This window comes from Rhyacophila brunnea, unplaced genomic scaffold, assembly GCF_057557595.1.
Source record: "Rhyacophila brunnea isolate RB1 unplaced genomic scaffold, BYU_Rbru_1.0 scaffold_12, whole genome shotgun sequence".
NCBI lineage: Eukaryota > Metazoa > Arthropoda > Insecta > Trichoptera > Rhyacophilidae > Rhyacophila > Rhyacophila brunnea.
In genome coordinates, this window is record NW_028232774.1 from 36,829,446 (window position 1) to 36,854,921 (window position 25,476).

Here is a 25,476-nt window from a genome sequence, read left to right on the forward strand (position 1 = left end):
AACCCTCTGCTATTCCCTTTCCTTCATCTTCATAAAGTACAGTTAAAATTCTTTGATTCAAACATACCTACCTAGTTGAATAAATTCACGAGTTTGCATATTTTCATGTTTGTCCTTATGCACTTTTAACTTTGAAAAAAAAGATAAGAAGAAATGAGACATTTTAGGGATAATCGCTTTTTAAGCATGTATAGGAAAATCATTAAAAATTTTGTAAAAAATATTTTACATTACAAATTTTACTACCTAGTCGAAATTTCCTTTTCGGAACTGATTTTTCAAAGTGGTATCACTTCCTACCCTATTAAATGTCAGACTAGCAACCTGACAACAATAAATATTGATCAAACGAAATGCGCACGGGAAATTTTACTTAAAATTCGCTATCGTACAGACTATTTTCGCTTGGCATATTATATCAATTTACACAGTTTCATAACTAGTGTCTCGAAAATTTTCCGAACGTACACAGGGTTAAAGGGTTGTTCGTTGGCAGTGTTGGTATTCATTTATTACTTGTTCCAAATAGAATCAATTATGACGTATAAATTATTGTTAATTTATGAATTCTATTCTTTATCACCACAAAATAAATGGCTTAGATCATCATAACCGCCCTAAGACGTGAATTTTTATTCCTAATGTCATTAAATGTCATAATGATTCTGCGAAAGTCCTTTAAAATAAAAACATGGCGTTATCAGCTGTCAAAAGCAAAATCTTCGAGTGTTTTGCAATAAGATTATGTGAACATAATATTCGATTTCAGACGCGCTGACATTGAATGATCTGTGTAATTAATAATTAATAATTTTATCTCATAAATCAATAGTATTGACAAATTATGGATTCTAGAAAATTGACGTAAAAGAATGGGAAATACAAGTCTTCAAAATCTAAAATATCTACATGTATTTTTTAATTACCCGCGGGTTGCATACTACGTAAACAGTAACATTAAATTGATATGAATGCAATACCTAAACCAGTGTTTAAAAAAATGTCTTATATGCGCACCGCTGTTGTCACTATAATTAGTATTTAAAAGTATCACGAATCATGCCGAAACGAATAGAATTTCACGTCATTTATGCAACGAGTAAGTACCGCCATAATTTTTATGTTTGAAGCTATCTGTCGACGTATTTATTACTCTCTTTATTTTAAAATACGGGTGTTTTTAAAATTTCAAAAGTCGCGCGCTTGGATTAGGCGCAAAAATAAAAACTCGCCTCTAAAATCGGTAAGGTGATTTGGTTAATCAAAATAAATGAAATTTAAAACCACCACAATCACAAAAAATACCCCTCGGAATCATAGGGGCTAGGAGGTGTTGGCCAGAAGCCCGAAAAATTAATTAAACCCTTTTGAGGCACTGGAAGCAGATACCCTAGCACCAATAAAATTGGGGGTCTAAAAGTTCGTATTGTACCTATATAAAAGTTCTCCTAGTTATTGAAATTAATAAAAAAATATATATGGCATCGGCATCAGTCGGGGTCGGTCCACTGCTGGATGAAGGTCTCCCCTAGCTTCTTAAACTGCTGCCACCTAGATCCATTTCACTTTATTAGTTTGTCTATCTAGTGGGTTTTGGTCCCTGTGTGCGTTTAGTACCAATAGCCAGCGCAGTGGCGCCCCAGGGCGGGGGGGGGGCAAGGGGCTCTGGCACCCCCCAAACATAAAAATTATCAGAATGATTTTAAACATTGAAATTGAAAGCCAATAAACTATACCTTAGGCTTAGACAAATAAAAGCACGGCAAAAAAAATTAATTTGTAATTCTCCATCACCCATTTTAGAAAAATTTCTTAGATTTTAATTTCTATCACAAAAATTTCGAAACCCTGATGTCGGGTTTTTTTAGAAACCCGATCCCTAATGGTACTGTCAAAAAATTCTCGGTGTACATCCGAATTCCGGAGTGGTGTAGGTCATGGCTGGGGAGGGCTGACCAGGCTCTAGCCTGGGGGCCCGGGCTGTGGGAAACCCAGCATGTCGGGTTGACCAGATAAGTGAGATAAACTCACATCATAAATTAGCTTTAATAGTAAAAAAGTCGCGCTATTATACTTCATGGCCATGAACATTTTAAATTATATAATCGTGTAATATATTTTCTGTTTATTATGTGTCGATTTATCGCTCCATTATTAAAGTAGATTTATTAAAAATCGCTTATAATTCACTGTATAAGTACCCTTAATTTGAACTAAAACACAATTTAAAAAATGTTAATGTAGTGTTTTTCACTGCCTTTAACCTTGGCGGTAGGTAGGGGCCAGCCAAATATCCTAGCCTAAGGGCCCGTTTCAGGATGTGGGGGCCATGGTGAAGGTACACCGAGTGCAATAGACAAAAGACCGATAAACGAGAAATTAGGCTGTGTTGTGTTGAGTAGGTTTGTGTATAAGTTAAATGCAATAATACTTTTTTTTGTCTATTTTCAATTAATATTTTGGAACCTCAATATTAAAAAACCAAAAATTGACAATAAATATTCGGCGAAAAGAACGACTACACCCACTACAGTCGGTGGTGGTGTAAATCAAAAGAACATTTTTTCAGTGGAATTCGGCATAAATATTGTAGCTCTCTAGACCGAGCGGGTAGCACAGTCGATATTATTTGAGTAATGTTTTAGCATACTAGGCGCACATGTCCAGCATGGTCGCTGTTAGTCACTTCCAATACACCAGTCGCCGATAACACGCTCAACGGTTACCGCCACTATGCCTCCAAAAAGACTAGAAGAAACTGTACAAATATACAGCCGTGTATTGTGAAAATATGTAAAAATAATTATATGAAGAAGAAAAAGAGCCTTTGGGACTAATTTACTTTCTCCACCTTGGGCCCCCCCAATATCAAATCCTAAGTGCGCCACTGGTCCAGCGATTGATTACTCACCGAGCAACATGTCCACTCCATTGCCATTTCATCTGCTTGGCGACCTCTATCGCATCGCTTACTCTTGTCCGCCCCCTTATCTGTTGGTTTCTTTTGTGGTCATTCCGCATTATGTCCAACAAGCACCTTTCCATGTCTGGATTTCCATGTTTTCTTGTCTTCCGATATTAGGATATGCAAAAATCATCCATGTTGCATGCATCAGCTAAATCCTTCATACCTGTAGCCCCTTCAAACAGAAATCTGGCCTTGTCTTATATTAATTATAATGTAAATATTTTTGTTTTTTTAATTAGATGTTAATTAAATATTACTTACTATTTTTGCTTCTATGCAGATTATTATGAGTCTCCACAGAGTGGAGGTTATCTTAATAAACTTTTACAATGAATGGTTGTTAGCCATTTGCCCAACCCATTGGGTCCATGCTTTGGATCATCAAACATACATTTAAATATTGCGACACTAGATCAAACCTGCTTTTCTGGATTTCTGAGTCAGGTATTCTGTCAACTACGTCACACTGGGGCATTTTTTTTTTGTAAAATTGTATTACATGTTATTTTAAATTTTCAACTCTTACGGGATGTGGTGGTTGAATTGTTCATATTCAGATGCGAGAGTTACAGATTTGAATCCCACGACTTCTGTAAGACAACAGCATCTCAAGCGAGTGGCTAAGTATTGATAAAATCTTAAAAGGAGGCCACGATATGACCGGAGCGCAGTTCCAGTTCATGAAATTCCCGAGATTATCGCTCCGTCTCGTAGAAAAAATAAGTTGACTATCTGAGCTAGGTTGGCCACATAACAAATAATCTAATATACCTACTTATTTTTATAAAACATACATAAAATTAGAAAAATATGTTAATATTTTCGGAAAATCATCGAGTGCTCCGGTTCGTAAAATATTCCATTACAAACGCTGCTTAAAGCGTCAATTACATTGAGCTTCTTTACGAGCTGTTTGTTGGCGAATTTATAATCTGCCTGTAAAGTCGCCCAGTGTAATCATCGAACAAGTTAACAAGCAGATTGTAAACACTACCGAGAAAAGTTGAAAGCCGGTCAACTTTACACGCTACACGCCGGCGTGTAGAGCGCAGTAGCAACCTCCCAGCAAAAAAACCAACTACGTTCTGTCAAAATAGTCGCTGGCTTATGGCTTCTCAGCGAATGGAAAGTTTTGTGTGTCATCATCATAATCGCAGTAGCTGAATCGCCCGCTATTAAATTCGCCAACAAACAGCTCGTAAAGTACCTCAATGTAATTGACGCTTAAAAGTGTTTATTATCTACTATTTCCACCCTGTAGAGGTCCAACTTAGAGTAAAAATTTGGGAACCTTTTTTTTTAATTCTATTAAATAAAGTTTTTTTTCAACATAATACATTGAACAAATAACTAAAAACCATTTCTCATAAAAATAATCTTATAATAAACCTCCTTGGGAGGTTATCAAAATCCATACCAGATTATAGAGTCATTGATGCTGATAATGAAGGGTGAAGAAAATAAATAAGAGAAATTTTTATCAGGCGAGGTGGCAGACCGGCCGGCCAGTGAACTGGGATGGGCAGGACCGGCGAGCCGCGGGTGGACGTCAGCGGGTGGTGCGGCAGCCCCACACGAGCTGGTCCTGCAGCTTAGCAAGAGGGCCGCTATCACTAGGGTACAGCTGCTTGCACATCAGCATCTCATTCGTGAGTATTCCTTCATATTACTTGCTGAGGCCCGGTTAATATATCTCGTCTCCCTGACGACTCATTGTAATGGATTGTGATTTCAGCGCAGAGGATCGAATTCCTGGTGCATGACTCGGAAGGGGGAGCCCCCCGCACGCCCAGCAGCCCGCAGTATGAAGCAGTGGGGTGGGTGGCGCTGGCAAGCGGTGGAGGAGGAGGCGACTCGGCTGCGGCGCGTGAACTCCGGACAGCCTCCGTCCCCAGAACACCTGCTCGCTATCTCCGGTTGAGGCTCTCTGAGCCTCACCAAAATGAAAACAACACGCTAAATCAGGTACGTTGAAATATTAAAATCCACTTCGTACTTTCATTTTTCTCCTAAGATAACCAAGGGCACCTCTGTTCGGTGTAGTTTTCCATGGTAGCCATGTAGTGTATGGTATATTCAAATAACAGCATTCATTTAAAAAATTGGTGTTGAAAGAACATCACAGTGCTTTTGTTCCTCCTCTTTTCTGAAAAGAGGTCGATCGAATACTGGAACAGTTTGATCCAAATGTATATTATTCATACTTATGTGCCTGCGTGTCCTCAAGCATTGACTAACCTTATAGCGCCTGTACAGGTTACTACATTTACTGGCAGCAATAGTGCGTATTTTGAACTATCGTGACAATAACTGTTTTCACATAAAACTGTCTCTCCAATCTCATTCTTCAAGAGTAAGCGAGACGCAATGTTGTCATTTATGGTACTATTTGACAGGTAGTGAAAATCAGTTATCCTCAAAATAACGTGTATAGTTCGTTTTTTTGGTGGCAGATCGAAAAAATCCCTACTGTCGCATGACAATTATTCTGAAGCTTCCAAACTTTTTTGATTCATGCATGCAAGCTTGCAACTGCAGGATAATACATGTTTGCCCATACATTTTCATGTTATGGCCTCGATAATACTTACTGTCAAAAGTAAATCCATGGAAGTGTAAACGGGGTATTATGCCAAATGTTAGTAGAAGTATGAAAAACAAGCGACAATTTTATTATCATTATTGTTTGGTACCTTTTAGAATGTCTTAATTAAGTCTAACTTAACTTAAACATCTATGTATTTGTCCATTAATCATGATATCCCCAAATATATCCCGCACTGTAAGAAGAGATTGTTACTTTTTTACAACAGCACAGACAACTAATCTTTGTAGGCAACCGTAGACAATGCGTAAAAGTGTATTATTTTTACACAACATGTTGGATAATGACAGTTGCTGAAAAATGATAAAAAGGATTATAAAAGTGCACATAGGTTTATATTGTAATTTGTTGTGAAATAAATAATTTGTCTGAAATAATCAAACATGACGTCTTCTTAATTTAATTGTTTCAAATGTATGACTTTTATGTATTGTCCACGCTTGCCCTTAACATTTGGTTGCGTGTGGTCTTGTCAAAATGTAAAGGTTGCTACTACAGAACAAGATATGCTTACCAAAAGTCTCAATTGTGATCTTTGCGCGATCTATGATTGACCCATGACACAGAAGCGATTCTCAGTAAGCATCACACACTCGCTGTTGACATCCGAGTCACTATTTGGTAGTTGCCACATTAGACAATGCTAAATTTTCATTGCTTCATTGGTACATTAACCCTATCTATTGTATAAATTATTATTCCAGGTGGCTCTGATGGGGGTAAATATTTTCGGTATAGAGATGGACCCCGACGAGACTGCCGGCAGAGACGGATCGGAGACAGCTTCGGTGAAGGAAGATACCGAAAATTATTCCCCATACGATGATCTCGCGTTCATTATGTATGTGGACAATGAAATTGCCGCCATTATTCGAAAGCTGGAAGTGAAGAAACAATCTGCCATTTTGGGTATGTAATGTTTTTATATACCGAAATTTTAAAAGTCATACACATTGTGTAGCTCTAGTATTTGTTTTTCCAAAGCGACAATATGTGAAATGTTCAGGAAACGAAAAACATTTCATTACCTTATATGAATACGTGTATTAATTAAGGCTCTAAGTACCAAAAAGTAGTATTACCTGTAGTTACAAAATACCGAGTCATTGCAGTAAAATTGCATGAAGCAGGTCTTTTGATAAATGTGGTTTCACAGTGTGAAGCAATTACGGTAGCTTCTATAATTTTAGGTATTAAGAACCCGCAAGTGTCACCACACCATCGTCTTTTATATTGAATCCCGTTGACCACTGAAGTGGTACTTACACCATTATAAATAAAACACGCCAACGGACTTACAACGTCGACAGGTTTTAATATTTTGTTGCATTTTTTTGACTTGCTTGAGGCACTTAGACCATAGTCGAAGTTATTGGCATTGGTATGTAGAACATTTTTCTATAAAAATATCAGTTTTTATTTTTTTGGTACTTAGCGCCTTAATTAATACACGTATTCATATTATTTCAATGCTGGAAGATCTTTCATATTTATTTATTTTACATAGTGAGAGAAACATTATATTAGAACATACATACTCATTTAATTATGAAGAATTTATATTTATTTAACAGCAGATTCTGCACTTTAGCTTTAAAAATATACAATGTATTCAAACGGCGGAAATCAGTATAATGAGGACGTAGTTAGTAGAGCTAGACAATGATAATATTAGACAAGGACAAGTGATCCGTTGACCAATCACGTAGTAGAGGGGGTGGTAACCTTATAACAACCTCGGCGCAGTTTGGTCCGCACATTGGAAAGGCTAGTTCCGAATGATTGTTTTGTACCGTGGTTTCTTGGACATTTTTTAAAAACATATCTCTGTTTCTAATGAAAAATATAATATTTTTTTTAATGATTTCGATGCGTTTATGCATAAGAATATGAATTGCATTAAAAAGTCAATTTCGCCAAAAATGGAGCTTCACAAAACAAATACTAGAGCGACAATTACTTACCACGGGTCCTCATCTGTGGCGGAATGTCTGCATCCAAACTGTGGGGATTACGGATTTGAATCACGCATCTGGAAAAATTACATGTTGGCTGATCAAACACATATTGATAATACATGTTAGAGTCGTACTTTTGTTGTTATTGTGTTGATGATTGCATCTGAAACAAACTACTCCTAAAGAAGTATTGTATGCGTTTAATAGAGGAACGTTTCGAGTACGCCCGCAAACTGAAAGCGGCCTGCCTGGTGCTGGGCACCGGGGGAAGAGTGCTGGGAGGGCTTCAACTGCAGAAGAGACTGGCTGCAGCAGCCGAGCAGTACGAGAGAGCCACCAGAAAGAGGGACGCCATCGCTACGGGCCGCGCTAGACTTGCCGCCGCTGTCAATTTGGATTCTCTTTTGGAAAGCAATGGGGTAAATCATTAAATTGTCAAACAATTTCAAGGATATGCTAATTTAACTTCATGTACAAGGTATAGCTGATGATGCTATGATATGATGCTGTTTAAACTGTGTGTAGTTTCAATTCTTCTTCATACTGTAATAGAGAATTTTCAGACACATACATACATTTCTATATCAGTTTTTAGTCTCTGTTGTGGTACAGTGATACTATGATTATTTAGTAGTGAAATCTCTAAAATTATTCATGTTGAACAAATAAATAATATTGAATTATTTTTCACAGCCCAATACTCAAAATGATGAATATTCTGTGGACGAAAATCCATTCTCTGTGGAAACTCTCACCTTCCCGACATCTAATCTAAGTTTCGATGCTCCGTCTCCTCCTAATGTGATGAGGGCGGCGTCTTCCTCGAAAGACTGTCAGGAGACGACCGAAAGCCACTCTAAGAAAGCTCCACAAGCCTGTGACGATTCTGTTCGATATTCCAACACTGAAACCGTCCAACCAACCAGCATCGTCATGGACGAAAACAGGATATACTATGTCAAAGACGAGATTATTCCTCACAAAAATGTACACCGTAATACGCAGGATGAAGTGCGGACTGATTCCAATTCGACAGATCGAGAAGCTATGTATAAAAATAAAGCTGTGAACAATTTAAATAATGGGGACAGAATTATGTCGCCGTATTGTGAAAAAGAACACGTCTACGTGGAAAATTCGCATTATCCTGTCGATAAAATGAACGGGCATCAAAATATCGTGCAGAGAGCGATCCGCAATCAGAACGATACGAATGCAAATAATTCTGTTAATAATTCATGCGAAGTCATCAACAGGATTTGTTTTGAAGATCAAATAACGGTCGATACCGGAAACGGCGATTTGGAATACGGCGGAGGGAAAAAGAATCAACATTCTTTCAAGCCCGGCATCACCAATTGTAAGGAGAAAAATGATTTCATTCTTATGTCAAGCGGCGGCGGTAACCCTGGGAAACTTGCGAGTGCCGTGAGGGAAGGAAGCTACTTTAACAGTCCTGCCAACAGTGTCAGCCCTACGAGTTTACATTACAATCCTGAAGCTTGCAGAAACGGTAAGTAGAATGCTCCACATACATCCATAAGTAAAGCATATTATCATTCCAATTCTAACTTAATGTAAGGTGTGATTTATTTAGTTTTGAGTTAATCGAGATTTAAGATTTTAACTAAAATATATTATGTTATAGCACAATATATTATATATGTAGTACTGGTCCTACTAAAGTCTAAATGGACAAAACTAGTTAATTGTAATTGTAAGTGACTATAATTAAAATGTTGCATTTTATTTTAATTAACGACACATAAGTCGCAGTAAAGACAATTGCTGGACGAATCTAGTTATAGACCAAGAGACCGATGAGTCGACGAAGCAGTCAAGTTCTGCGGAACAACATGGTAATTCAAGAGGAATGGAATCCTGGAGAGGTCTTCATCCAAGCTGATTTCAATAAATGCTTTATTAGTTAGTTGATAACAATATTTTTTTATTCAATGAACAATGCACAAGAGATAAGAGTGTAGCATTCTTTATTCAATATATATAATGAGGTTGTTCCAAATTATGTTTCTTTATTTATTTGTTATGTTGATCGTCATGGTCAACGTGTTAATTAGATAACACGGAATATGGGATCATTGAGATGTGTCTGGTTCCTCGCTTTGTAAGTTGACATCGGTCCTGCGGTCTTTCAGGGCAAGGATCGCCGGCTCAGAACAAGGCAGGGAACGGCACTATTACCGTGGTGAAGAGGCGTAACCGAAGCGCCGGTCCGCCCGTCCCCGCTCATCACAGGTCCAGCTACGAGGCTTACGAAGAGAGATTGGTTCCTGCTCTAAGGCAGTGAGTTTTCACCTTTACTGATAACTTGGTAGCCATGGCGAATCATCGATTATCTATTGACAGGCTGCATCTCAAATATTTTATGATTTATTTATCTTCAATTTCATTCAAGTCATTGGTACACAATTTTACATTAGATTATCTGCCTACTGAAAAAGAGATCCTTTTTAACATTCCTAAATTTTAACATCGGTAGTTTTAATATGTACTAAAATATAAGTATGGCCAAAGCGTGTCTAATAATTTGGGGTGATTTAATCATATCAATTTGACAGTTTAAAAACAGATGAAAGTTTTCCTGGTGCCCTTTTAATAGTTTTTTGTACTTGAATTTTCTATATACATTATGTATTACTAAAAGTCCAATCTGTCCATATCTGTCAAAGAACTACTGTGCCTGTTCAAAAAACAAAACAGCCAATTTTCTATAAAGAAACGTTCTGTCGCAGTTCTCACACCAACGAATTCCTCCGAGGATGTCAGACGGAGCAAGCCGAACCGACCAGAGGGAGACCGAAAATGGGAGAAAGAGAGAGGAAGCAGGCTGCTCTGCCCATTCTTATTTTCGGAGAACAGTTGGTACTGACCGTTAATTATCTTTTGGAATTACATTATCAGGCACATAATACTAGATTATAATATTAGAATTCCTATTTATGCTGATGTTTTCAAATAGCATATGAATATAAACTCACTTCACTTCCTCGTTTTAAAATTGTATGTTTCGAATTTTAGGTGGAAAAAATATACTCCAAGCACTATGCTGAAAAAGAAGAAGGACTTCAAGATCTTAAGGTATACATAATTCATACTTGTCGTCTTCTCTAAAGTTGACTACAGACTTAACTGCATACTTTTTGCACAAGTACGTTTAATTAGAAATTCAAATATTTTCATGTCGCTTGTACAATCAAAAGATCAAAATCAATATTATCATGCATACGCTTATGTATGCTCAAGTATGCAGTTACATCTGTAGCCGACTTAACATAAGTTAAAGTTTGGTTAAGTAGGTGTCCATGCGGGTAAGGATGTCATATTGAAAGATAAAGTATTAATATCTGGTGTTGGTGTCGTCGCAAAGGAAAGTATTGATACGAATTAACATTGTTTAGGTTAAGGTTATGTCATTTCTAAATGTGCTAAATCAGGGGTAGTCAACCTTTTTATACCTACCACCCACTTTTGTATCTCTGTTAGTACCTAGTAAAATTTTCTAACCGCCCACCGGTTCCACAGTAATGGTGATATATAAATGAATTTTTTTTTGTATTTCCTGAAAATATTCAATGGGCTTGTCCTTATCATTTGGATGCTTTGTAGAAAGATGTTCTCGCAATCGACTTGGCTTCGTTGCCTCATTGGATAATGTTTTATGACACAATAAACACATTGAAAGTCCAAATAGTATATTTTCTGAAATTTAAATTGCCATGGGGAATTTTATGTGAACTGTAAGTATGTAAACTGTAAGATGAAAATGTTTTTAAAACCCCTACCGCCCGCCATGAAAGCTGGAACGCCCACTAGTGGGCGTTAGGGACCAGGTTGACTACCCCTGTGCTAGATAAACAAAATTCAACATGCTGATATGATGTGAGGTGAGGTTAATACTGTTTACAAAAGTCCAAAAAAAATGAAATGAATACCTATTAAAAGAAAAAAATTTGATTTCTTTCATTGTTCTAAAGAGACTATAATAATGGAGAATTATCATCAAAACTAGAGATCTATTTTAATTCTAATTTTACTAGTAAATTATATGTGAAAAGGGGTGACATTAATTCTGTAAATATGTATGTTTTATTTTGTCATGGCGGTTTATAGGGTCTGATGCATTTGAACCTGTTAATTAATGAAATTAAAAAATATATATGTATTATTACGTCATCTGCTCTCTATTCAGATAGCAAATTATTGGAATTCCTACAAATTGTGTTTGGTCAAAATAAATTGCGCATAGCATAATTCAGTGTTGTGCGGTTAGGCGGAGTTGCGGTCGTTTGATGGCAAGGTGGTGTGCGGTGCAGCAGCGCTGTCGCCCAACAAAGCGGCGCGGGCTGCTGCCATGCTGCTCCACAGGACACTGCGCGACCCCGTCTTCTCCGTCTACAGCTCGGCTGCCCAGCTCACCAGGCTCTTCTTCACCGACTTCGTTGACGGCCGGTAACGTATCACCCCTTTCATTTTCTAATATACATATATTATGCCCAAAGATATTGTAGAATAACCCTCTTCTATTACAATGGAGACTTCACATAGGAACGTAACCAAAAAAAAATACTAAGACTAATGATTAAATTAGCTACAAATCATTTCACAATGCATATTTATTTGTAGCAAACTTCATACTTTTGTGCTTTGATAGTTATTTGCCAGGGCTGCGCTGATATAAATAATACATTGCATTCCTGTTACAAGCACAAAACTAGTTTTTTTTTTACTATGAATTATCATAATAAAGAAAATTTACACATTTGGAAATTTGTACATTATACACACGGTGTAAAAAAAAGTCTAAACAGGACACCATCTAGTTTATGTTGCCATGTGTCAATGCTGTCAAAGTTAATTTGTCTATGGTTACCAATTGAACCACATTTACATAAATGCCACGGTCCATACATACCATCAAGTGCTCTAATACTAAAAAATGATAAGGATCCCTCTAGAGTTTAAATAGTCCAAGCTCTGGATATGATACACTGTAAAATTACAGAATACGGTTTGATTTTGAAACAAGTATAGAAATACATTCGAACTTGGTTATTACGAGGAAGATGGGACTGACTGAATTTGCTCGTTATAAGCATTACTCGTTATATAATATTTTTCGCGCCACGTTCTATTTATGCATAGAATATAAAAAATCTGAAAACCATCATAAAAATCCCCGAAACAAGCATGGCATTCATAAACTACAAAAGGAGTTGTTTATTGAAATGAAGTGATAAGCCGCCAGCGCTGGTAGGTACCTACTGACTTCACAAAGCTTGGATTTTTTACATGCGCCACACCAATTAGGTACTTAGACACTTACCTAGGGTCATAAACGTAATCCGATCCCAGTGGCATCGGTCTAGTTAACTGCCGGGTCGGATTTTATTGCTTAGGGTCGAAAATGTTGTTTTTAAACGATCGATACATTCACAGTTTTGCTCGGTATACCCGAAAAGTAGCTCGTAAAAGTGAATAAATGTATGGAGAAAATCATAAAGTAAAATGTCAACGAATGTTTCCTCATTACATCCGAGATCTCGCTATTTCCGTGATCGTAATAACCAAGTTCAACTCTACTGTTAAAGTATAATAGTTTTTAGCGTGGATGTTTACGCTGCATGTGTACAGTTTGGAGAGGTAATTTATTATGTTTAAATAATAACCATTTCAGGGTGAACGCTGGAGAGGTGTCCCGCAGTGTTGAGCGGCTGGTGCCAGAATTGCTGTCCCGTGCGGGTGATCCCGCCCCCCGGGTGCACTCCCTCGCAATGCACACTCTCCTTACTATGGCCGACTGCCCGCCTGTGAGGTCTGTATGCACCCGCATTAAAAAGAATGATTAGACAACGCTTTAAACGACTTCTGACTCAGAAGTGAAATACTAACGCGACGGATAATCTGATCTGGTCTCATTTTTATTTTAAACTATAATTGATTTAAAAAAAATAATATTATATGAATACTAATAAACGAGAAGAATTATAGTAAAGCAGTAGTTCCCAAATGAACGCCCAAATATTTTATTTCTGAAATTCATATTAAATGAGTGTACTATGAAACAAGGAGGGGAATAAAACATTTAAATCTCCGATAAGTTGACTCAGTTCTCAGTTGACTCGCCCCTACTTCAAGTGTCCTAGTTCCAAAACAGTTCAGACAATTATTTATAATTTGATCTATCTGGGTACTCAAACATCCTGAGCTAGTTAACAGAGCTGCAAGATAAGTCATATTCATTTTTAAACTGACTGCGGCTAGTCGCTAACGTAACCGCTGTACCCGCGGTCAGCCGTCTTGCGGATAACCGCGAATACAACCGCGACTCGCGGTTAGCCGCAAGGCGGCCTGCCACTAGTGCATATGAGCAAACCATATATGAAGGAATGTTTTCATTGAAGTCATCCCTTATCGGAGGTCGACCATTGGCAAGCCGATTTTCTCTTTATTGACCTGCCTTTTTTCTTAATATATAGTTGGAATAACTTACCTTAGACGAGCGGTTAATTAAATAATAAAATTGATTTGCAGAAGTCTGACGATAATACCAGGATATCTGGTGCGGCCGCTGACAGCTGGGACAGCGCCCCGTCTTGCTCTTTCGCGCCTCCTCATGGTGGAGCAGCTTCTGCTCAACCACGGGATGGACAAGACCAGGTGAGCCACCGCCGCTTTTACTTTCCCTTTACATCGGTTACTTTTGGATAAACAGTCTAAACGTAAAATATTTAGGAAGAGCAATTTACGATTACAGAAAATGTATTTTTTGTGGTAACATGTTGAAATTAAATTAATTAAATACATTCTAATTACCAGTAATCTTTTAATGTAATCTAAATTGAGTTTTTACCTATTATTCATTATCATCAAAAATGGAGAATGGAAAAAACGGAGCTGGTTTTTTCGTTTTTCACTTTTCCAAGTTTGATGTGACACTTTTGTGGTACTGCGCGTAAAGAAAACTTTACTACAATTATAATTGATAGTCAATATATGTTGCAGTGGGTTAAAGACGCGTGCTGTGGCAGAGCTGGGAGCGGGGGGGCTGTCGCACGGGCAGGGCGCAGTGCGACGTGCGGCAGAGCGGCTGCTGTTGGCGGCGTACGCGCGAGCACCTCGTCTTGTGCGCGCACAGCTGCCGCCTGACGACCCTGTCACCCGCCGCAACCTGCTGTACCGCCATCTCTTCGAGGGCTTCGACCGCCTCGATCGGAGGGTGAGTGGACCAGGCAATGTTAATATTACACTCCTTCAAAATTACATCAGCACTCTTTCTCAGTCTACTGCTCTTTCAAGAAAGTGTGATATGACTGCCACCATCAAATTTAATGTATTGTAGACTTAACAATTTGTGCAATTTAATTAATGCGTATAGAAACTTTAATCGATTAAAATTAATGTAGACTGAAAGTTACTGAGAAGGGTGATTATAATATTTTTCTGATTCATATTGGTGTTAAAATGATTCATGTTGATGAAAATGATTTTTCCAATACCTTTACTTTAAATTAGGTAAAATTTTTTCACAAAGGAAGTGAAAGGAAACAGATTAAGAAGACGTACTGATAAAAATGAGTTTTATTTATTAAAATTTGACTATTCCATCACAGAAGCGAGAAGAATCTATGGGCGATGAGCCGGGGGGCGGCCAGTACCTCGGTGACCCGGCCGATAACCTCAAAATGATGGAGTCTATGTCCTCGTCTTCTATCCAGATGAGTGCGTCCCAGATGTCAATGTCTGCCTCCATGTGGTCGTCAACAGGGGCTTCCGGCTTCGGCTCCCTCTGCCGCCCCAAGAGCAGCCTCAAGCGGCCCGCATCCAAGAAGTCCTCCACCGCCCCCTCCGTGGGGTTCAACGGTGTTAAAGACGACACCCAGTATCCCGGTTACAACAAGCTGCGTCTGGACAGCGCCGTTAGCCCCAAGCACCAACCGAAAGCCAACAGGACGCCCTCGCAGAATCCGCGCAATTACGTTCTAGAAAAGAACTGGCAGAATAGCGTCATGATGCAGAACGGAAACTTCTGTCCTCAATTTGAAAATGGCGATCAGAGCGACAGATGGGACAGAATCGACGATGAACGCACTGTCGACGTTATCAAGCAACGCAGGAATGGTGAACCGACTAGGAATGAACGAGAGGTGCTTGTCAACGGGAAAAATAATTGTCACATGCCCTCCCCGGGGACCCGCAGAGGTGGAACGGTAGCCAGAAATCTACACTCCAATATTGTCTTCGATAACAGGGAGGATCAGGGTGATGAGGAGGGCCTTCCCGATGGAATCAGGAAAATGAAGATGGCCGACTCGCTGGACAACATGGCTGATATCGCCAAGAATGACGACAGGATCACCGCCAGTCCCACCGGGAGCCTCAAGCGGAATGGGAACGCTAAGAGCGTCATCTACAGAAGCAAGTCTGGGTCAAATGTGCCCACCTGCTTCCACGATGACCACTTCGACAGCTTCGATGACAGTCAGATGGAAGCCGACAGCTTGGAGTACTGCAAAGATGCGCCCGATGATGAAAGGCCTGCCGCCGACCGCCACTATCACAGCAATGGCAGCTCTCCTGAACTCCATAACAAGTGAGTGAGTTTTGTTCAGTTGCAGAAAAACCATGTCAATTTGGTTGATTTGAAATTCTATTATGTGCCTTCTTCATACCAAACAGCATAATTGACTCAAATTTTTTTATTTCGGTCTTCCTTCCAATGCATATATGATTTTTTTTTACCAAACTATGTTGATTAAATTATGTCACTGCTAACTTCAAGCCATTTAATGTTGAAATGTTGGTGTTTTATTATTATACATATGCGGTTATTTTGTTCCCAAGATTCCAAAACATGTTGATAGATGCGGAATAAACTAAAAAAATCAGAATGTCATTTGCAAGGCTGAATTTACCATAGTGCCATGGAACAGGGCCCTCAACTGTCGGGACCCCTGCCCTGATCTCCTTCATGTTGCACTATATGAAACACTATTTTGAAACAACGTTAATAATTTTGTGATTATGGACTTATCTTGCAGATCGGATGTACAAGAAGAAGAAGGCCAGTGTCCATTTTGTCTGTGCAATGTGGCAGAGGGAGACCTAGATGTCCACTACTGGAAGGTGTGTCCATTGCTCGGGAGGTGTACTGCTTGCAGGGCACCACTGGAACTCAGAGTCATGTCTCAACACCTCACGGGTGAGGGTCCTATAATGGTTAAATTACATGAGCAGGTTCACCTACTTTGACCGATTGACTGAGAAATGTCATTTTTAATCATTTCATTGAGTCATGAGCATAGAAAAGAGAGAAAAATTTATATTGTTGCCCAATCCAACTCAACGAACGAAGCCATAGTGCAGATATAGAATTTATCTAAAGATGGTGTTAGTTTCCACCCTATCTACGTTTCTATCTCTATCTCAGTGTGACAGCACGTGACGTGATATAATAGCCAATTTCCTTCTAACAACCAAATCTTCTAAGAATTGTATAAATAAAAAGGGTGTTGAGGTACCCGGGGTTCCAGCGGCTAGCTCAGGTGTCCATCGAACCCCGGATTCACAAAAAAAGATATTTTAAATTGAGGAGAAATTAAATGAAACCACGTCTGTCTCGTGCGTAACTTGGTATTCTCTTATATTTTACATTTTCTTTACACGTTTATATATTTTGTTTTAACAATAAGTTTCGCAGGTCCGTACATGTTGGAAAAGGGACGCTTACTAACTTTCTTTTTTTTTCCAAATTTCGCGTACCCACGCCGTCCAGCAAAAAGGACTCTCGTGATTGGCCAAATTTTATCGCGTGATGCTTTTGATTTGACGAATCACGAGGACGACCCCGGCGCAGGCGCGTGGACATTTGAACGTTGCCGGCAAGCGCGGCAAAATTTATTATATTTGAATAAGTACTTATATTTAATCTTAAAATTATCTCTTTCATCCATCATCATTTATACTTTTTAAATTAAATTAAATTTATCTTAATTACACGTCCGCCCAATATGTGATTTTCACACACCGGACGAAGGCCTTTACTTATGAATAAGAAAAATTACGTAGTTGAGCAAGGAATCAGATTAGATGTTTTATGAAGCCGTTTCTAGAGGTCAGGGTTACGTTTCGACTTATGACTACTAAATGATTATTTTACACCGGGAGAAGCCCGCCTGTAACAGGGGTGTATCAGTGTCATACACATTTTTATTTTTTTAAATATTTATGATAAAAATATAAGCATAAAATACATTAAAATTATGAAATATTCAAAAATATGTTCGCTGCATTAAAGCTTAATTACATTGGCAGACGCGCAGATCCAATGATCCACGCCGACCATCGTGACCAACGTCTTTACACTATAAGCAATTACACACAACAATTCGATCGTGTTGGTCCTTGTTTTTGATTGGTTTAAAGTAAACATAGTGTTGCTATTATTAAAAATATAGGTTGACCGAAAACTATTTCTTCGTTAGATTGGTCGCTACACTAAACAGTTTTCCCTCACAATTTTACGTCAAAACTCAGCTGTCAAACCTAACCTCGTAAGCAGGCGGTTGCTTCGGATATTTTCGTACGTTCTCTTCATGAATCGTGGCAGACGGAAATAGGATTGGTTCCAAATTGCTCACGGATCGTTTACGATCCCGGAAAACCATAGATAATAGATTTTGGCAATCATGGCAGATGATCAGGCCAGACGCAATCTGCCAATGTAATTTGAGCATTAGAGAATATATTAATAAACTAAATTTTAATAATAAACGTAACCATAAAATAATATGTAATAATTTAGAATCTTTTAATGACTTCTTTTTTTAATTTTTAGTTTGTCTTTGACTTTTTATAATGTTTTAGATATGCATTGATTAATTATAACACTTGTCTCAAATTACAAGGTTCGTATTTTCCATCAGGTGGCTCTGGTAGGCATTCACCTAAACAGCTTTTGGTTCTCCATCAGCTCTTAAAATGCAAAAATCATCACTTAGTTTTTGCTGATATTCTTAAATCTTTGTGTCAGCTATTAAAGTGTGTTGTGTTATTGTCATTTGCAGAAGACTGTCCTCTAAGTGGTGAATACCGACACTGTTCTCGCTGCAAGGAAGCAATCAATGTAGAAAATTATCAACGGCACATAGCGGACAATGATTGCTTAGGTGAGTCAGCTTTGAATGTCTGGTCTTAGACAGGACCTAAAAAGTGTAAAAATTACATACCATATCGATTCCTTAGCCTATTAAAGAAGATGATCACTAAAGACCGGATCTTTCAAGTCTTTAACCGTCAACCCATAAAAAAACACATTAAAATGGTGGACGAATCCAATATCCTAAGGAGACTTTTGCCCAAATGATTCTTAGTATGGATTTCTACAATTTGTCAGTTGTTTTTTCTGGCAGCTCAGGTGCGATGGTAATTATTGTAATTAAAATAATCGTCTTGCCAATATTTTAACGCGACGTGCGGGCGACGTCAAACGAATTCAAATTCGCAAACTGTAATTAAAAAGGTCGCATTACAAAATTGATGGTTTGTTTTATTGCAGGTAAGTAATGGTAAACCATTTTTATAAAATGCGTGTAGAATATGTTTTTTCATAATTAAATATCGAATAGCTTTTGCGTACCTACCACTAATATAAATACAAATATTGAAAGATTTTGTCCGCTGACCCGTTTTATGTTCTAAGTGTATCATATTGATACCTATTAGTATTACCAAGCAACAATACCGTACCTACATATCGATAAAAAAGTCACATACCTACTTGTTTATTTCTTTAGATATTTAAGTATTTTGAGGATGCTCTGCCCAAACTGGTCTATTTGATTATAAACTATTGACATTGAAGAATTTCATCAAATCGATCGTAAGAAATTTCATCTTCAAAATACCAGTGGCGTACATCTGTAGATGCGAAACATCCCTGAAAATATTCGTTTGAACCTACTATTATAATATTATGTATTGCGTAAGCCGTAATTGCATTCTTCTAAAGGTTTTGCAATATTATATTGCTTCAGATTTTCACTTAGTCATTGTATTACGTTAATATTTATTGTTGTTTAATTTAATAAAACGCATTTTTTTGTAGTACTTATTCCACTTTTAATCAATAAATTATGACCGGTTTCGTTCGCATCAGAGGGACATTTTCAACTGAACAAGGGAAGATTCAGTTGAAAATGTCCCTCTGAGGCGGACGAAACCGGTCCTAATTTATTGATTAAAAGTGGAATAAGTACTACAAAAAAAATGGAGCCATTGTCGAAAACTACCCAATCAAGATTCGTAACTGGACAAAATCTGACATTCGAATGAAATTTTCAAAATGGCGTCCTATGGTAGTTCGTAGTTCCATTTTTGTTCATTCTACAGGTAAGTTTGTAGGTGTGTAACGTTAAAAAAGTCCTGCCGTCCCATTTAATACATTGTACGCTAAAGGCGCGCCGATTAGGTGGCCATTCGACAAAATTAGCATTATATTTTTATATTTTTTTAAATGTTGTAATTAAAAAGTAATTATCTGATATATGATTATATTATGTATTTGATTTAAATACTTACATATTATAAAGTGTAAAGAACTATTCATCACATAAAACGACTGGTACCTAGATACATATTTCATTAAAACACTTTATATGTACTTTCGTACTTTTTCCACGTTTATTTCATAATTTTGATATTTAACCGATTTTATCCTAATGGACATTTTCAATTGAATAACATTACAAAATATAGGTAGGTACATATTATTGCATAAAAAGTCAATTAATTAAGTATAGATAACGTGGGAGTCGTTGTTTACTTGAACTAACTTGTTGGTGATATTTGTCCTTATTTATTAAATGACTGATTTATATACATTATGAAATAGCGCAAATTCATCACTGAAAAATTTTCTGTGTTTAAAATTCACCTACCTCAGATATTAAAAAAGGTTCCCTACCAATGACAAATTTTGAATGTGGTTTTATTGTTTTCAATCGCATGATGAATACAAAAAGTCCACTACTTAAAAATGAGTTATTTTCCATACGATAGTATGTATCATCATCAGCTGTAGTATATACCAATATTGTATATAAATTTATGTTTACCGTGGATTTACAAGAATAAAATTACAAAGCAAAGGATAATCTTAAAAAAATAACAATGCAATGTGCTTTTAAAACAATATTAATAGCAGGTTTACATAGTGCATTTGATAGTCACGCAGCCTTCGCTATCGAGGGTTGACAATTATATATTGTATGTGCCATATTATAATTTTTAGGAATATTATATTTCATCCATTATTGTTATTTTTAAGTTAATAAGTCAAAAGAATAATATCAACTAAGATTTAATAACAATAAACAAAAATGCAAAATGTACAATAACCATCGTAAGTTGTGATAGTTGTGTGACGTCTCAATATAAAGTGATTTTGTGGACGAAAAATCAGTTCAAAAGTGTACCTTATATACCTTCTAGAGGAAAACGTGGTATAATGGTCCCTATATCTAACGGGTACGAGTGGCAAAAACATTAATCAATAAGTTCTAATTGATTTATGTTTTGTACTAGGTATTCTATTTAAGTCATTATTTACGACCCGGCGTATGCCTTCTTCGTGCACTATGCGCACTCACCGATCGTAAATGCACATTGACATCGAAAAAAGCTAATTTTCGTTTATATAGTAATTTAATATAATAAAAGAATGTGAAAACCTTCTTACCTATTAGTAAAGGATCAAGTAAAAAACAAATTTTGATTATCTGAAGTGTTTGTGAAAACCCGCAATGAATATCTTACATACTATTAATACATTCAATATGTAAGCCCGTTAAATCGTCATTTCCCGTAAACAATGGAACCAGCTAATGTGAAATATCACGAAATATACCTACTCACTAAATACAAAACAAATCCATAATCGTCAAAACTGAAGTGATGTCGGATTTTAAGAAAATACGTAGATCAGTTAACAAGCGCGCAGGTTAAGTTTTTTTTGTTTTTTCTACCATATTACTATAACATCAAATTATAGTTTCATGTGTGAACTCCCAGATTGGATAAAGCAATGAGCTATTAGGGAAGGTCAACTTGTTAAGAAATGGTAGGCACTGCAACTGTGTTATACCTATTTATATCTAATATTTCTTGATAAAATAATTTATTATCAATGGTATTAGGTACTATATATACACAATGTGTCAATGTCGACTAATTATGATTGTGTCATTTTGATAACTTCCGAAACAATTCATTGAAATAATACTATGATATATAATTTATAGTATTAGGGAGTAGCAATTAACAGAAAACGCATATACTTACATATTTTGCATGATGAATATAAAGTGTTTGAAAATAGCCTATCAAAATGTCAAAAAAACATTACAACATCAGTACCTATATATTAAAATTGAATATCTCAACATGTCCAACCACTTGCTTGAAACACAAAAGTACGATTTGAAGTATCTTTCGTACGAAACTTTTTCTAAATGGTTTCATTAACCACGTAGGTCCGATATTCTCCATTTTACCCATCCCTAAATCCAGCTGTTGCATTCTCGTATCACAAGAAACGTATTATATGTGAAGTATACAAAAATAATTACTAGTTTGGCTTAAGTACTTAAGTAGTTATGGTAAATATAACAGACGTATCTTGATATTCTCAAGTGGCCGCTGTTGTGCATTGTGTAAAAATCTGTCCTTACTCCGAGCTGATAAGCATTGATTTGAATCCTCGTTGAATTGGTTTTACAATAATATAATAATATGTTTTTTATTATATATTTTCGTAGTATCAACATACGAGGGTGGGTCAATAAGTCCTTAGAAAAGCCGACAAATGGCGCGACTAGTACTGTAAGCGGTTTGTTTTCATGCAGCGGCACTACCGATTCAGTATGCTGCGAAGTTTCAATCAGATTGGTCGGGTTGTTGTGTGTTTTTCGTACATTTTAAAAAAAAATTTGCTTGTGGAAAATGGAAAATGGAGAAAATTGAGTTTAGAGCTGTTATTAAACATTTTAATATAAAAGGGTTAACAGCAAAGGAAATAAAAAATGAGTTGGATTTAGTTCACGGCATATCTGCTCCTTCACTCGCAACTATTTATAACTGGTTAAATGAATTTAAACGTGGTCGTACATCAACAAAGGATGAACCACGCTCAGGACGTCCTGTAGAGGTGACTACACCAGAAATGATAAATAAAATCCACGATATGGTGTTAAGTGACCGAAGATTAAAGTTGAGTGAGATAATTGAGGTTACAGGGATCTCAAAAGGTAACGTCATTTCTATTTTACATGACAAATTGGGCATGAAAAATATTTCTGCAAGATGGGTGCCGCGTTTGCTCACAGTCGACAATAAACGCAATAGGGTGGTGGCCTCTAAAGCCCTGTTGTCGCTCATGCAACGCAATCCGGATGAATTTTTTCGTCGCTTTGTGACTGTAGATGAAACATGGATACACCACTATACTCCCGAGACGAAAGAACAGTCAAAGCAGTGGATTGCGAAGACAAACCATGTCCAAAGAAGGCGAAAACCGTAAAATCAGCTGGTAAGGTTATGGCTACTGTATTTTGGGATGCACGTGAAATTATTTTCGTTGACTATTTGGAAAAAGGAAAAACAATAACAGGGGATTATTATGCATCTTTATTGGACCAGCTAAAAAACGAAATTGAAGAAAAATGGCCTCATTTAAACAGGAAAAAAATCCTCTTTCATCAGGACAATGCCCGTGTTCACACATGTTTACGATCAATGGCTAAAATTGAAGAATTGAAGTTCGAATTGGTCAACCACCCACCGTATTCGCCAGATTTAGCCCCCAGTGACTTTTTCCTTTTCCCAAACTTAAAAAAATGGCTAAGTGGACAAGGTTTTTTTGCAAATGAAGAAGTCATCGATCGGACAAATGCTTATTTTGAGGACCTTCCGAAAACTTATTTTTCTGACGGTTTAAAAAAAATTGAGAAACGTCTAACCAAGTGTATTGAGCTCCAAGGAGATTATGTTGAGAAATAAAAAAAAAATACAAAAATAAAAACTGTTTTAATGTTTTTTTCTAAGGAATTATTGACCCACCCTCGTAATATACGAAATCATTCAGATTTGGTACGATTTTGATAATACACTAGCTGTCCGGTCCTTCTCATCATGGGAGCAAGTTTGATTTGTTATTTGATAGTGAAAATAGAAGTAGTTTAGTGGAAATTTTAAACTTTGATTTCAATAATAGGTATATAAAAAGTGGAATATTATTAAATATTATAGATATTACTATTAACACCTAATTCTTCCACTCTATACGTAAGCGCTTCATTAATTTCTCTAAATAGTATAGTATATCTACTAATAGCAGCGTTTCTATATAATTAAGTATTGATAAAGTCTCTTGCACATATTATCAATATCATTTATTTCATATTTCATTGTACCTACTACATCGTACAACTTATTTTTCTGAAAAACATAGGTTCCATAAATTATTAACGCATTTTTTAATTAAAAAATGTTGTAATATTCGAGTCCGTCCCAAAAAAAAAAGGACTCCAGATGTCCGGTGTCTAATGATCACTATGCGTCTGCACATGGTCTGATGATTGTGTAGATTTTTTTGCTTTTCAACACGATTAGAGTATTGGTATACTTTACTAAGAGGCCATCCATAGACTGAAACCGTATGCCATACTTCACTTATGATTTCTGTTCATGGAAATATATTTTCACAAGGTATGTAATAAGCATCTGCACATCTATTTTATACACAAGACTGCTTTCGGCCACTACGGCAGCTATCTAAGGTAAGTTTGTATCGAAGTATTAGCACTTATTGTAACAATTACAATAAGTTAGCTGTAATTGTTACAATAAGTGCTCCTCTTTTGGCTGTGGTAAATTTTAGAGCGAGATAGACAGTTTTGACCATTTAGACGGCTAACTTATTGTAATTGTTACAATAAGTGCTAATACTTCGATACAAACCTACTCTAGATAACTGTCGTAGCGGCCGAAAGCAGTCTTGTGTATAGAATAGATGCCCTGATCTTATTTGTTTATACCATACACACACACTTAAAAACTTAGTGAAAATATATTTTCATGAACAGAAATCAGAAGTTTAGTATGGCACACGGTTCTATACCGCATACGGTTTCAGTCTATGGATGACTTCTAAGATTATAGTATAAAAAAGGCATAATTTATATGCGTATTTACCGAGGTGACAAAAGATGGCTCTATATAACAGTCAAAAACGTTTTATGTTTATCATTGCAAAAGAATTTCAGCACAAAATGTTACATCAAACGAAAATCTCTATACATTATTTTATTATTTTAATTTACAATTTATTATTTGAAAATTCATTTTGCTCTTCTGTAAAAATGTATTCCAGGCAGGTAAAATCGTTTGTATCACAATATTAAACTGTTATACGGGTTTGAGAAATACCGTTGACATTTCAGAGACGAGTGATGACTTTTGGAAATGCCCGCTGTGCCATTGCAATGTGGCGGGCGAGGAAGGTGCGTGGCGGAGTCACTTGACAGGAAGAGGAGCGGCACAGTACTGCCGCATGAACCCTCGCATGCAAGGAAAGGTCGCATGAACCCAACAATTTTAGTAATACATGTATCAGAAACCGTCTTAAAAATATTCTTTTTTTTTTAATAATTGTTCACTTATCTGTACAAATTTAGGATCTATTTAAGTCCCGTCAAGATCGCATTTGGCTATTATTTATTGCCAAATTGAGATTTGTATCCGTGTCCACATAAGCATCATAGGGACAGGCTAAAGTTTGATTTAATTTTTTTTTTATAATAATTATTTCGAAGTTCGAAGACATTTCTTTCACATTTTGAGTAAGTATTTCTTATCCGGGTAAATTAAAA

At 36.8% G+C, this 25,476-nt stretch overlaps 1 protein-coding gene across 1 annotated transcript; it reads left to right on the forward strand.

Annotated features, from left to right (window-relative positions):
- The first annotated feature begins 470 nt into the window (after nt 1–470).
- LOC147078119 (uncharacterized) lies at nt 471–25,459 on the forward strand. The gene is made up of 17 exons (XM_085940174.1): nt 471–1,099; nt 4,453–4,617; nt 4,704–4,933; nt 6,278–6,482; nt 7,739–7,950; nt 8,225–9,044; nt 9,688–9,835; nt 10,285–10,414; nt 10,571–10,630; nt 11,823–12,001; nt 13,227–13,364; nt 14,084–14,209; nt 14,555–14,768; nt 15,163–16,142; nt 16,591–16,751; nt 18,616–18,717; nt 25,048–25,459. The coding sequence occupies exons 1-17, from the start codon at nt 1,060–1,062 to the stop codon at nt 25,188–25,190; spliced, it is 4,053 nt and encodes a 1,350-aa protein (XP_085796300.1). The 5' UTR covers nt 471–1,059; the 3' UTR covers nt 25,191–25,459.
- Nucleotides 25,460–25,476: the final 17 nt, after the last annotated feature.